Genomic DNA, 13,333 nt, shown 5'->3' on the forward strand with positions numbered 1-13,333 from the left:
AAAAGCAGGAGGTCATCTGCATAGAGAGATAATGAGTGACAACATCACATTTAACATCAGACCATTGATTGAACAATTACTGAAGAAAGTACAGAACAGCTGTATGTCTCCCTCATCTGTCTGTCTCTGACCTTTCTGCAGCTCTGTGATGGGTATCAGTACCAGTGGGATGAGTTTACCTGCGAGACCTGTCCCTCAGACATGCGCCCTGCTCCCAACCGAACCGCCTGTCGTCCGACTCCGATCATCAAACTGGAGTGGAACTCCCCTTTCGCCCTAGTGCCTGCCTCCCTCGCCATGCTTGGTATCTTAGCAACTAGCTCTGTGGTGGTCACCTTCATCCGCTTCAACGACACGCCCATCGTCAGGGCGTCAGGGAGGGAGCTCAGCTACGTACTGCTTACAGGTAAACACTACGACTGACAGGTTCAGACAACTCGGCACAACACCAGTAAGGCTGGGGCTCTGTCACACATACACGCTACGCTTACACATGCGCACTGACGCCCCAGGGTTAGGGTTACAATTTTTTGACAGCATTAAACGTTGAAATGTATATTGTAATAGGCTGTATATTAACTTATTGGGAGACGTTGAGCACCTCCATATCGCCAAAATAATTTTGCTATCCAATAAATGCTGCGGTTCTAGAAATAAGGTTATAGCCTCGTCTGCTGCAGCTACATTCTACTCCTGAGTATACCAACAGCAATTTGTCCTACAGGAGCTCGTCTAGAAGATCAGCATATACAGGTTGCTCTCCTGCCTAAAATCAGGCTCCACCGAGATTTGAACTCGGATCGTTGGATTCAGAGTCTATAGTGCTAACCATTACACCATGGAACCACTACACTGAGATGGTAGGCAGTTCCTCACATCGCCACGTAGATTATCTATGCAGAGAAAAAAGGCGGGGGAAGCAGTCGGCGGGCAGGGGTCTCCGTAGGGGTGCGATCGTTAACTTTGCTAGGAGTGCGGTGCTGAATATAGAGCCTCCTCTGCTGCAGCTACTCCTGAAAGCAGCGTCGCAAAGGTTGCAGCTCTACTGCTCAAACTGGATGTTTAATTTATGCGCTTATCCAGAGAACTTACTCGTTTTCCTGTCATGTGACAGGGAATTGCTCGGCTGAAAACCTCACTGTCAGAAGTGGGATTCGAACCCCCAGACAAGACTGCTACCTTAACGCAATGCCTTAGACCGCTCGGCCACTGCGTGAAAGCTCAGTTCAGTGGGAACTTTGCTTTAGTACACAATGCCATGGAATATTATGGCTAAACGTCTGGCGCAAAACCATCCAATTGGTTGGCAGTGGCGCCGCCAGGCGGGGCCGGGGCCACGGCCACCCTAATAAAATTGGTGGCAATGTTATATATACTGTATATATATTATGTAACTCCTGGGTTTGAGTTAAAAGGTTCTTAGCAGCACATATGTGTTGTCATATCAGGCTCTGTCACTTTAAGAGGGTAACCTCTGACCCTGAGCTGTGATGGACTGGGATGTTTATAGAGTTGAGAAGAGAAGGGGCCCAAGCACTGAGCCTTGGGGCACCCCTGTGACCTATGACCTTTTGACCTGAGGTAGGTGTATTGGTATACAGTATATACAATATGACATAGTATAAACAGCACTGAAATAGAGAATGGTGAATAAATAAATGATAAGTGGTAACCAGTAAACAGGTGGCTGATTAGAGACAGAGTTACTGGGTTAAAAAGATATGACCCCAACGTGATTTGAACACGTAACCTTCTGATCTGGAGTCAGACGCGCTACCGTTGCGCCATGAGGTCATACAGAGAAGGGCAGGGACTCAGTCGTACGGATGCGTAGAGGGAGGGAGTTCCAAAGGTGAGGCGCACAATAGCTGAAGGCTCTGAACCCCATAGTGGACATGCGGGCAGAAGGAATGGAAAGTAGAGAGGAAGAATAGGATCGGAGAGTTCGGGATGGGGCGTAGGGCTGAAGGAGTTCAGAGAGATAAGGAGGAGCAAAATTATGGAGAGCTTTGAAGGTGAGGAGTAGAATTTTAAAATCAATACAGTATTTGACAGGGAGCCACAACAGTTGTGTTAGAAGTGGAGTAATGTGTTCAGAGACTGGGGTTCTGGTGAGAATACGGGCAGCAAAGTTTGGACATTTTGCTAGGGTGGATTTGGAGCCAACAAGGAGAATTTCAGTTTTATCACTTTTTAGTTGGAGGAAGTTTTGAGTGAACCAGGTTTTAACTTCATCTAAGCAGTCAGTTAGAGAAGACGGAGGGAGCAGAGACGTAGGTTTGGTGGACAAGTAGAGCTGGGTGTCATCGGCATAGCAGTGAAATTGGATATTATATTTCCTGAGAATAGAACCAAGGGGAAGTAGATAAATTATGAAAAGGAGGGGACCCGGGAATGATCCCTGGGGAACACCACTGGTGACAGGTGAGAGTTGTGATCGAACATTTTTAAGTTGTACAAACTGAGTGCGGCCAGACAGGTATGATGTGAACCAGTTCAGTGATGTGTTGATGATACCAATGGAAGCTAGACGGTCCAGGAGGATATTGTGAGAGATTGTATCAAAGGCAGCAGTTGAATCGAGAAGGATCAGTATGGTAAGAAGACCTGAGTCAGCAGCCATTAGTAGGTCATTGGTGACCTTGACTAGGGCTGTTTCTGTGCTGCGGAGAGGCCGAAAACCAGATTGAAACTGTTCATGGAGGTTATTGTTGATGAGATGATTATGGACCTGCGCAGCAACCGTTTTTTCTCAGAATTTTGAGATAAATGGCAGGTTGGAGATTGGTGGAGAGGTAGGTGGATAAAGTGCCCTGTTATGTGAGGTGGGTAACTGTTGATGGATATTGTCCATTTTGGTTTTTGAAAAATGACATAAAATTATCACATTGAGAGATTGAATAAAGATGGGGTGGAAGATTATTCGGGGGGCGTGAAATTGTATTCATTGTGGAAAACAGGGCCCTAGCATTCCCTTTGTCAGATGATATCAGATGAGTGTAGTATTTGGGTTTTGCTGCAGAGAGGGAATCTATGTAGTGGAGCATGTGGTTGTCATAAATGTCCTTGTGTATAACTAGTTTGCATTTTTTTTATAATACGTTTGTCACACTGCTACACCCTTTCATGTATTGTACTGTGTGTGAGAACTATACGAGGCTGCGGATAGCAACAAGTTAGCACCATCGCTAACAGCAAGCTAACGTCAAGCGGACACTGCTGGACGATGCCGTGAAACTGGGCTTAACATTATTTGGAAGGGTAAACATCTCTGCCCAGCAGGCGCTCCATTGAGCGGCAAACAGGTGGAAGAAAACAGCGACGTGCTCACTGACAGTCGGATCGTAACGTTAATTAAACTCTGTGGAAAATGTTAAACAGCACTGCGGGGCCGCAACGAGTCGGCGGACTCCCTGAATAAGTTCAGAGTCATCCAGAAGTTTGCCCAGAGGAAAAAACGCCGTGCGGCCTTTCTCCTCACGTGAGCCCTCAGCTGTGGTGGGTGAAATCATCTTTTATCATCCTGACTGTGCTGCTGCTCCGTGCGTGGGCCAAATTATTGTGCTGAATCGATTGATACTAGGCTATGGATTGCGGTTGTTGTTGTGATATAAGCGCGTTCATGCTGCATTATCATTTGAGATTATTACACCAATATGCCGGCTCACTGCGCTGTATTAAAGGTACGGAGCCGGGAAGGAGATGTATATCGGCGGACATTCTTTCCATTTTGATTGCAGGATGTCTTTGTGAAGGTGACTACAGAAAGGGTTTGGATCCCTAAAAAAATGTCTGTGCGCGTCGTCGTGGACTTCAGTGGTGTTGAGCTCACTGCTGTTTGCTTATGGCCCTGTAGGCTCATTTGTTCTGAGCGCATGTGTGTCGGCTTAAATATTGCATTCTTAATTTAGGTTTGTGACAGTGGTACTGTAACTTGCGATCTCTCTCTCTCTCGGTGGAGCCATGCTGTTTGTTGACATGTTAAAAACACAGTAGCAAGAGAGCGTATTGTAGTTTTACTGGCATCTATGTTTTGAAACCATTTTTATAAAATATTCTTCTTTATAAATAATTGCACAACTCTGTACAGACACATATTGTATATTTCAATGAAATTATTATATAGTCTAATATGAAACAGAAACATCTATGCTCCGTGATGTTTGTAATCTTGAGTAGGCTTGTTCCCATTAAATGTTTTGTTCTTTGCTTTGCAGTCAATGCACTCGTACAAAAGCTGTAGTTTTTTAGTTTTTTTTAAGGAAAAGCTCAACTAGTGTATTTGAAGAACAATTGCCTAACACATACAGATACATAACACATTATGGAACTCAAATTTGTTAACTGAACTGGTTTTAGTTTATGGACATTAGGCAATCGGTAACATTAACTGTAAAAAAGAAACCAAAGTATGTCAGTCTGTGATTCCTTAACTCATATTTTAATGTAGTTTTCAACTAGTCTATATACTGTATAATAGAATTCCCGAAATTCAGTTTTGGCTTTTTGGTTTTAGTGTGCCACCCGAGGTTTTTCAGTGGCCCCATCTGGCCACCCCTAGGAAAACAAAGTCTTGAAATGAGAACAACATGATCAGACAAAGTCTGTGAACGTCCAGAATACGGTTTTCGAGCACAGTTGAGTCGCATTCGGTCTAAAACAAGGTTCCACCGAGATTTGAACTCGGATCGCTGGATTCAAAGTCCAAAGTGTTAACCATTGCACCATGGAACCACTGCATGTCAAAGGACGGCAGATTCTTACATGATATCGCCACGTGTATTATCTGTGCAAAGAATAGACGCGGGAAAGCGTTCCGGGGAGGTGGTTTCCAAAGCTTTTCGACAGTGATCCGACAAGTGGGAACCCCTGTCTGCCTTGAAAATTTCTCCCTGGGTAAGACCTCGCTGGTGCAGTATAACTACCCTGTGCCTTGTTGCTGTGGTCAGTCTTGCCATGGCGTATGACTTTTGAAAGAAAATTGTCTTCAGCAACCTCACCTTGTAAGCTGAGTTTATAGCAATTTTCCCACAACTGCCTAAAACTTTTGCCCAGTACTGTATGTATTTTAATGCAGAGAGGATGACGTAGAAGGCATGCAACAATACCGGTGACACAGAAGGGAACATGTGAAAACACAACTTTTACTGGTTGACTTAATCAACTTAGTTTGCAACGCATTTACAGACAAGAGTAGATGTTGGAAATGGGCAATAAAGACATTGTTTTTAAAGACATCCTACAACCAATTCATCCAGCAACAAATAAGCCTACTGTGTACAAATACTTTCAAGCCAGCCTAAGACCACTCGGCCATCCTGATTGCGTAAAGGCTTTAATCAGGGGACGTATTGCTATATATCATGAAAGAGTACATATGTGTCATGATACAGTATACCTTTTTATCAGAAACACACACCTACAGTGGCTCGTCTAGAAGATCAGCATATACAGGTTGCTCTCCTGCAGGCTCCACCGAGATTTGAACTCGGATCGCTGGATTCAGAGTCCAGAGTGCTAACCATTACACCATGGAACCACTACACTGAGACGGTAGGCAGTTCCTCACATCGCCACGTAGATTATCTATGCAGAGAAAAAAGGTGGGGAAGCAGTCGGCGGGCGGGGGTCTCCAGAACTATTTGACCCTGATTGCGATCGTTAACTTTGCTAGGAGTGCTGAAAATAAAGCCTCCTCTGCTGCAGCTACTCCTGAAATCAGCGTTGCAAAGGTTGTAGCTCTACTGCTCAAACTGGATGTTTAATTTATGCGCTTATCCCATAACATGCAGAGAACTTACTCGTTTTCCCTACTATCATGTGACAGGGAATTGCTCGGCTGAAAAATCTCACTGTCAGAAGTGGGATTCGAACCCACGCCTCGAGACGAGACTGCGACCTTAACGCAGCGCCTTAGACCGCTCGGCCATCCTGACTGCAATTGGTCGGCAGTGGCGCCGCCAGGCGGGGCCGGGGCCACGGCCACCCTAATAAAATTGGTGGCAATGTTATATATACTGTATATATTATGTAACTCCTGGGTTTGAGTTAAAAGGTTCTTAGCAGCACATATGTGTTGTCATATCAGGCTCTGTCACTTTAAGAGGGTAACCTCTGACCCTGAGCTGTGACGGACTGGGATGTTTATAGAGTTGAGAAGAGAAGGGGCCCAAGCACTGAGCCTTGGGGCACCCCTGTGACCTATGACCTTTTGACCTGAGGTAGGTGTATTGGTATACAGTATATACAATATGACATAGTATAAACAGCACTGAAATAGAGAATGGTGAATAAATAAATGATAAGTGGTAACCAGTAAACAGGTGGCTGATTAGAGACAGAGTTACTGGGTTAAAAAGATATGACCCCAACGTGATTTGAACACGTAACCTTCTGATCTGGAGTCAGACGCGCTACCGTTGCGCCATGAGGTCATACAGAGAAGGGCAGGGACTCAGTCGTACGGATGCATAGAGGGAGGGAGTTCCAAAGGTGAGGCGCACAATAGCTGAAGGCTCTGAACCCCATAGTGGACATGCGGGCAGAAGGAATGGAAAGTAGTGAGGAAGAATAGGATCGGAGAGTTCGGGATGGGGCGTAGGGCTGAAGGAGTTCAGAGAGATAAGGAGGAGCAAAATTATGGAGAGCTTTGAAGGTGAGGAGTAGAATTTTAAAATCAATACAGTATTTGACAGGGAGCCACAACATTGTGTTAGAAGTGGAGTAATGTGTTCAGAGACTGGGGTTCTGGTGAGAATACGGGCAGCAAAGTTTGGACATTTTGCTAGGGTGGATTTGGAGCCAACAAGGAGAATTTCAGTTTTATCACTGTTTAGTTGGAGGAAGTTTTGAGTGAACCAGGTTTTAACTTCATCTAAGCAGTCAGTTAGAGAAGACGGAGGGAGCAGAGACGTAGGTTTGGTGGACAAGTAGAGCTGGGTGTCATCGGCATAGCAGTGAAATTGGATATTATATTTCCTGAGAATAGAACCAAGGGGAAGTAGATAAATTATGAAAAGGAGGGGACCCGGGAATGATCCCTGGGGAACACCACTGGTGACAGGTGAGAGTTGTGATCGAACATTTTTAAGTTGTACAAACTGAGTGCGGCCAGACAGGTATGATGTGAACCAGTTCAGAGATGTGTTGATGATACCAATGGAAGCTAGACGGTCCAGGAGGATATTGTGAGAGATTGTATCAAAGGCAGCAGTTAAATCGAGAAGGATCAGTATGGTAAGACCTGAGTCAGCAGCCATTAGTAGGTCATTGGTGACCTTGACTAGGGCTGTTTCTGTGCTGCGGAGAGGCCGAAAACCAGATTGAAACTGTTCATGGAGGTTATTGTTGATGAGATGATTATGGACCTGCGCAGCAACCGTTTTTTCTAAGAATTTTGAGATAAATGGCAGGTTGGAGATTGGTGGAGAGGTAGGTGGATAAAGTGCACTGTTATGTGAGGTGGGTAGCTGTTGATGGATATTGTCCATTTTGGTTTTTGAAAAATGACATAAAATTATCACATTGAGAGATTGAATAAAGATGGGGTGGAAGATTATTCGGGGGGCGTGAAATTGTATTCATTGTGGAAAACAGGGCCCTAGCATTCCCTTTGTCAGATGATATCAGATGAGTGTAGTATTTGGGTTTTGCTGCAGAGAGGGAATCTTTGTAGTGGAGCATGTGGTTGTCATAAATGTCCTTGTGTATAACTAGTTTGCATTTTTTTTATAATACGTTTGTCACACTGCTACACCCTTTCATGTATTGTACTGTGTGTGAGAACTATACGAGGCTGCGGATAGCAACAAGTTAGCACCATCGCTAACAGCAAGCTAACGTCAAGCGGACACTGCTGGACGATGCCGTGAAACTGGGCTTAACATTATTTGGAAGGGTAAACATCTCTGCCCAGCAGGCGCTCCATTGAGCGGAAACAGGTGGAAGAAAACACGACGTGCTCACTGACAGTCGGATCGTAACGTTAATTAAACTCTGTGGAAAATGTTAAACAGCACTGCGGGGCCGCAACGAGTCGGCGGACTCCCTGAATAAGTTCAGAGTCATCCAGAAGTTTGCCCAGAGGAAAAAACGCCGTGCGGCCTTTCTCCTCACGTGAGCCCTCAGCTGTGGTGGGTGAAATCATCTTTTATCATCCTGACTGTGCTGCTGCTCCGTGCGTGGGCCAAATTATTGTGCTGAATCGATTGATACTAGGCTATGGATTGCGGTTGTTGTCATGATGTTGTTGTGATATAAGCGCGTTCATGCTGCATTATCATTTGAGATTATTACACCAATATGCCGGCTCGCTGCGCTGTATTAAAGGTACGGAGCCGGGAAGGAGATGTATATGGCGGACATTCTTTCCATTTTGATTGCAGGATGTCTTTGTGAAGGTGACTACAGAAAGGGTTTGGATCCCTAAAAAAATGTCTGTGCGCGTCGTCGTGGACTTCAGTGGTGTTGAGCTCACTGCTGTTTGCTTATGGCCCTGTAGGCTCATTTGTTCTGAGCGCATGTGTGTCGGCTTAAATATTGCATTCTTAATTTAGGTTTGTGACAGTGGTACTGTAACTTGCGATCTCTCTCTCTCTCGGTGGAGCCATGCTGTTTGTTGACATGTTAAAAACACAGTAGCAAGAGAGCGTATTGTAGTTTTACTGGCATCTATGTTTTGAAACCATTTTTATAAAATATTCTTCTTTATAAATAATTGCACAACTCTGTACAGACACATATTGTATATTTCAATGAAATTATTATATAGTCTAATATGAAACAGAAACATCTATGCTCCGTGATGTTTGTAATCTTGAGTAGGCTTGTTCCCATTAAATGTTTTGTTCTTTGCTTTGCAGTCAATGCACTCGTACAAAAGCTGTAGTTTTTTAGTTTTTAGTTTTTTTAAAGGAAAAGCTCAACTAGTGTATTTGAAGAACAATTGCCTAACACATACAGATACATAACACATTATGGAACTCAAATTTGTTAACTGAACTGGTTTTAGTTTATGGACATTAGGCAATCGGTAACATTAACTGTAAAAAAGAAACCAAAGTATGTCAGTCTGTGATTCCTTAACTCATATTTTAATGTAGTTTTCAACTAGTCTATATACTGTATAATAGAATTCCCGAAATTCAGTTTTGGCTTTTTGGTTTTAGTGTGCCACCCGAGGTTTTTCAGTGGCCCCATCTGGCCACCCCTAGGAAAACAAAGTCTTGAAATGAGAACAACATGATCAGACAAAGTCTGTGAACGTCCAGAATACGGTTTTCGAGCACAGTTGAGTCGCATTCGGTCTAAAACAAGGTTCCACCGAGATTTGAACTCGGATCGCTGGATTCAAAGTCCAAAGTGTTAACCATTGCACCATGGAACCACTGCATGTCAAAGGACGGCAGATTCTTACATGATATCGCCACGTGTATTATCTGTGCAAAGAATAGACGCGGGAAAGCGTTCCGGGGAGGTGGTTTCCAAAGCTTTTCGACAGTGATCCGACAAGTGGGAACCCCTGTCTGCCTTGAAAATTTCTCCCTGGGTAAGACCTCGCTGGTGCAGTATAACTACCCTGTGCCTTGTTGCTGTGGTCAGTCTTGCCATGGCGTATGACTTTTGAAAGAAAATTGTCTTCAGCAACCTCACCTTGTAAGCTGAGTTTATAGCAATTTTCCCACAACTGCCTAAAACTTTTGCCCAGTACTGTATGTATTTTAATGCAGAGAGGATGACGTAGAAGGCATGCAACAATACCGGTGACACAGAAGGGAACATGTGAAAACACAACTTTTACTGGTTGACTTAATCAACTTAGTTTGCAACGCATTTACAGACAAGAGTAGATGTTGGAAATGGGCAATAAAGACATTGTTTTTAAAGACATCCTACAACCAATTCATCCAGCAACAAATAAGCCTACTGTGTACAAATACTTTCAAGCCAGCCTAAGACCACTCGGCCATCCTGATTGCGTAAAGGCTTTAATCAGGGGACGTATTGCTATATATCATGAAAGAGTACATATGTGTCATGATACAGTATACCTTTTTATCAGAAACACACACCTACAGTGGCTCGTCTAGAAGATCAGCATATACAGGTTGCTCTCCTGCAGGCTCCACCGAGATTTGAACTCGGATCGCTGGATTCAGAGTCCAGAGTGCTAACCATTACACCATGGAACCACTACACTGAGACGGTAGGCAGTTCCTCACATCGCCACGTAGATTATCTATGCAGAGAAAAAAGGTGGGGAAGCAGTCGGCGGGCGGGGGTCTCCAGAACTATTTGACCCTGATTGCGATCGTTAACTTTGCTAGGAGTGCTGAAAATAAAGCCTCCTCTGCTGCAGCTACTCCTGAAATCAGCGTTGCAAAGGTTGTAGCTCTACTGCTCAAACTGGATGTTTAATTTATGCGCTTATCCCATAACATGCAGAGAACTTACTCGTTTTCCCTACTATCATGTGACAGGGAATTGCTCGGCTGAAAAATCTCACTGTCAGAAGTGGGATTCGAACCCACGCCTCGAGACGAGACTGCGACCTTAACGCAGCGCCTTAGACCGCTCGGCCATCCTGACTGCAATTGGTCGGCAGTGGCGCCGCCAGGCGGGGCCGGGGCCACGGCCACCCTAATAAAATTGGTGGCAATGTTATATATACTGTATATATATTATGTAACTCCTGGGTTTGAGTTAAAAGGTTCTTAGCAGCACATATGTGTTGTCATATCAGGCTCTGTCACTTTAAGAGGGTAACCTCTGACCCTGAGCTGTGACGGACTGGGATGTTTATAGAGTTGAGAAGAGAAGGGGCCCAAGCACTGAGCCTTGGGGCACCCCTGTGACCTATGACCTTTTGACCTGAGGTAGGTGTATTGGTATACAGTATATACAATATGACATAGTATAAACAGCACTGAAATAGAGAATGGTGAATAAATAAATGATAAGTGGTAACCAGTAAACAGGTGGCTGATTAGAGACAGAGTTACTGGGTTAAAAAGATATGACCCCAACGTGATTTGAACACGTAACCTTCTGATCTGGAGTCAGACGCGCTACCGTTGCGCCATGAGGTCATACAGAGAAGGGCAGGGACTCAGTCGTACGGATGCATAGAGGGAGGGAGTTCCAAAGGTGAGGCGCACAATAGCTGAAGGCTCTGAACCCCATAGTGGACATGCGGGCAGAAGGAATGGAAAGTAGTGAGGAAGAATAGGATCGGAGAGTTCGGGATGGGGCGTAGGGCTGAAGGAGTTCAGAGAGATAAGGAGGAGCAAAATTATGGAGAGCTTTGAAGGTGAGGAGTAGAATTTTAAAATCAATACAGTATTTGACAGGGAGCCACAACAATTGTGTTAGAAGTGGAGTAATGTGTTCAGAGACTGGGGTTCTGGTGAGAATACGGGCAGCAAAGTTTGGACATTTTGCTAGGGTGGATTTGGAGCCAACAAGGAGAATTTCAGTTTTATCACTGTTTAGTTGGAGGAAGTTTTGAGTGAACCAGGTTTTAACTTCATCTAAGCAGTCAGTTAGAGAAGACGGAGGGAGCAGAGACGTAGGTTTGGTGGACAAGTAGAGCTGGGTGTCATCGGCATAGCAGTGAAATTGGATATTATATTTCCTGAGAATAGAACCAAGGGGAAGTAGATAAATTATGAAAAGGAGGGGACCCGGGAATGATCCCTGGGGAACACCACTGGTGACAGGTGAGAGTTGTGATCGAACATTTTTAAGTTGTACAAACTGAGTGCGGCCAGACAGGTATGATGTGAACCAGTTCAGAGATGTGTTGATGATACCAATGGAAGCTAGACGGTCCAGGAGGATATTGTGAGAGATTGTATCAAAGGCAGCAGTTAAATCGAGAAGGATCAGTATGGTAAGACCTGAGTCAGCAGCCATTAGTAGGTCATTGGTGACCTTGACTAGGGCTGTTTCTGTGCTGCGGAGAGGCCGAAAACCAGATTGAAACTGTTCATGGAGGTTATTGTTGATGAGATGATTATGGACCTGCGCAGCAACCGTTTTTTCTAAGAATTTTGAGATAAATGGCAGGTTGGAGATTGGTGGAGAGGTAGGTGGATAAAGTGCACTGTTATGTGAGGTGGGTAGCTGTTGATGGATATTGTCCATTTTGGTTTTTGAAAAATGACATAAAATTATCACATTGAGAGATTGAATAAGATGGGGTGGAAGATTATTCGGGGGGCGTGAAATTGTATTCATTGTGGAAAACAGGGCCCTAGCATTCCCTTTGTCAGATGATATCAGATGAGTGTAGTATTTGGGTTTTGCTGCAGAGAGGGAATCTTTGTAGTGGAGCATGTGGTTGTCATAAATGTCCTTGTGTATAACTAGTTTGCATTTTTTTTATAATACGTTTGTCACACTGCTACACCCTTTCATGTATTGTACTGTGTGTGAGAACTATACGAGGCTGCGGATAGCAACAAGTTAGCACCATCGCTAACAGCAAGCTAACGTCAAGCGGACACTGCTGGACGATGCCGTGAAACTGGGCTTAACATTATTTGGAAGGGTAAACATCTCTGCCCAGCAGGCGCTCCATTGAGCGGAAAACAGGTGGAAGAAAACAGCGACGTGCTCACTGACAGTCGGATCGTAACGTTAATTAAACTCTGTGGAAAATGTTAAACAGCACTGCGGGGCCGCAACGAGTCGGCGGACTCCCTGAATAAGTTCAGAGTCATCCAGAAGTTTGCCCAGAGGAAAAAACGCCGTGCGGCCTTTCTCCTCACGTGAGCCCTCAGCTGTGGTGGTGAAATCATCTTTTATCATCCTGACTGTGCTGCTGCTCCGTGCGTGGGCCAAATTATTGTGCTGAATCGATTGATACTAGGCTATGGATTGCGGTTTGTTGTGTGATATAGCGCGTTCATGCTGCATTATCATTTGAGATTATTACACCAATATGCCGGCTCGCTGCGCTGTATTAAAGGTACGGAGCCGGGAAGGAGATGTATATTGGCGGACATTCTTTCCATTTTGATTGCAGGATGTCTTTGTGAAGGTGACTACAGAAAGGGTTTGGATCCCTAAAAAAATGTCTGTGCGCGTCGTCGTGGACTTCAGTGGTGTGAGCTCACTGCTGTTTGCTTATGGCCCTGTAGGCTCATTTGTTCTGAGCGCATGTGTGTCGGCTTAAATATTGCATTCTTAATTTAGGTTTGTGACAGTGGTACTGTAACTTGCGATCTCTCTCTCTCTCGGTGGAGCCATGCTGTTTGTTGACATGTTAAAAACACAGTAGCAAGAGAGCGTATTGTATTGTAGTTTTACTGGCATCTATGTTTTGAAAAAC

The 13,333-nt window shown here is 44.5% G+C and overlaps 1 protein-coding gene and 9 non-coding genes across 11 annotated transcripts in view; 1 reads left to right on the forward strand and 9 right to left on the reverse strand.

Annotated features, from left to right (window-relative positions):
- The window catches only part of grm6a (glutamate receptor, metabotropic 6a), an 85,263-nt gene that overhangs the window by 25,517 nt on the left and 46,413 nt on the right, over positions 1 to 13,333 (forward strand). For both annotated transcript variants that reach the window (XM_038722641.1, XM_038722639.1), the window contains exon 10: positions 142 to 406. In XM_038722641.1, coding sequence (XP_038578569.1) covers positions 142 to 406 — 265 coding nt within the window. The remainder of the gene's footprint in view (positions 1 to 141; positions 407 to 13,333) is intronic.
- trnaw-cca lies at positions 1,723 to 1,794 on the reverse strand. Its single transcript has one exon. It is a non-coding gene; the product is annotated as a tRNA-Trp (tRNA).
- On the reverse strand, positions 4,663 to 4,734 carry trnaq-uug. The gene has a single exon. It is a non-coding gene; the product is annotated as a tRNA-Gln (tRNA).
- On the reverse strand, positions 5,468 to 5,539 carry trnaq-cug. The gene has a single exon. It is a non-coding gene; the product is annotated as a tRNA-Gln (tRNA).
- On the reverse strand, positions 5,854 to 5,936 carry trnal-aag. The gene has a single exon. It is a non-coding gene; the product is annotated as a tRNA-Leu (tRNA).
- On the reverse strand, positions 6,363 to 6,434 carry trnaw-cca. Its single transcript has one exon. It is a non-coding gene; the product is annotated as a tRNA-Trp (tRNA).
- trnaq-uug lies at positions 9,314 to 9,385 on the reverse strand. The gene has a single exon. It is a non-coding gene; the product is annotated as a tRNA-Gln (tRNA).
- trnaq-cug lies at positions 10,119 to 10,190 on the reverse strand. The gene has a single exon. It is a non-coding gene; the product is annotated as a tRNA-Gln (tRNA).
- Positions 10,505 to 10,587, reverse strand: trnal-aag. The gene has a single exon. It is a non-coding gene; the product is annotated as a tRNA-Leu (tRNA).
- trnaw-cca lies at positions 11,016 to 11,087 on the reverse strand. Its single transcript has one exon. It is a non-coding gene; the product is annotated as a tRNA-Trp (tRNA).

The sequence above is a fragment of the Micropterus salmoides genome, unplaced genomic scaffold (genome assembly GCF_014851395.1).
Source record: "Micropterus salmoides isolate LMB-PRFRI ecotype aquatic unplaced genomic scaffold, ASM1485139v1 Ms_hic_scaffold_16, whole genome shotgun sequence".
Lineage (NCBI taxonomy): Eukaryota > Metazoa > Chordata > Actinopteri > Centrarchiformes > Centrarchidae > Micropterus > Micropterus salmoides.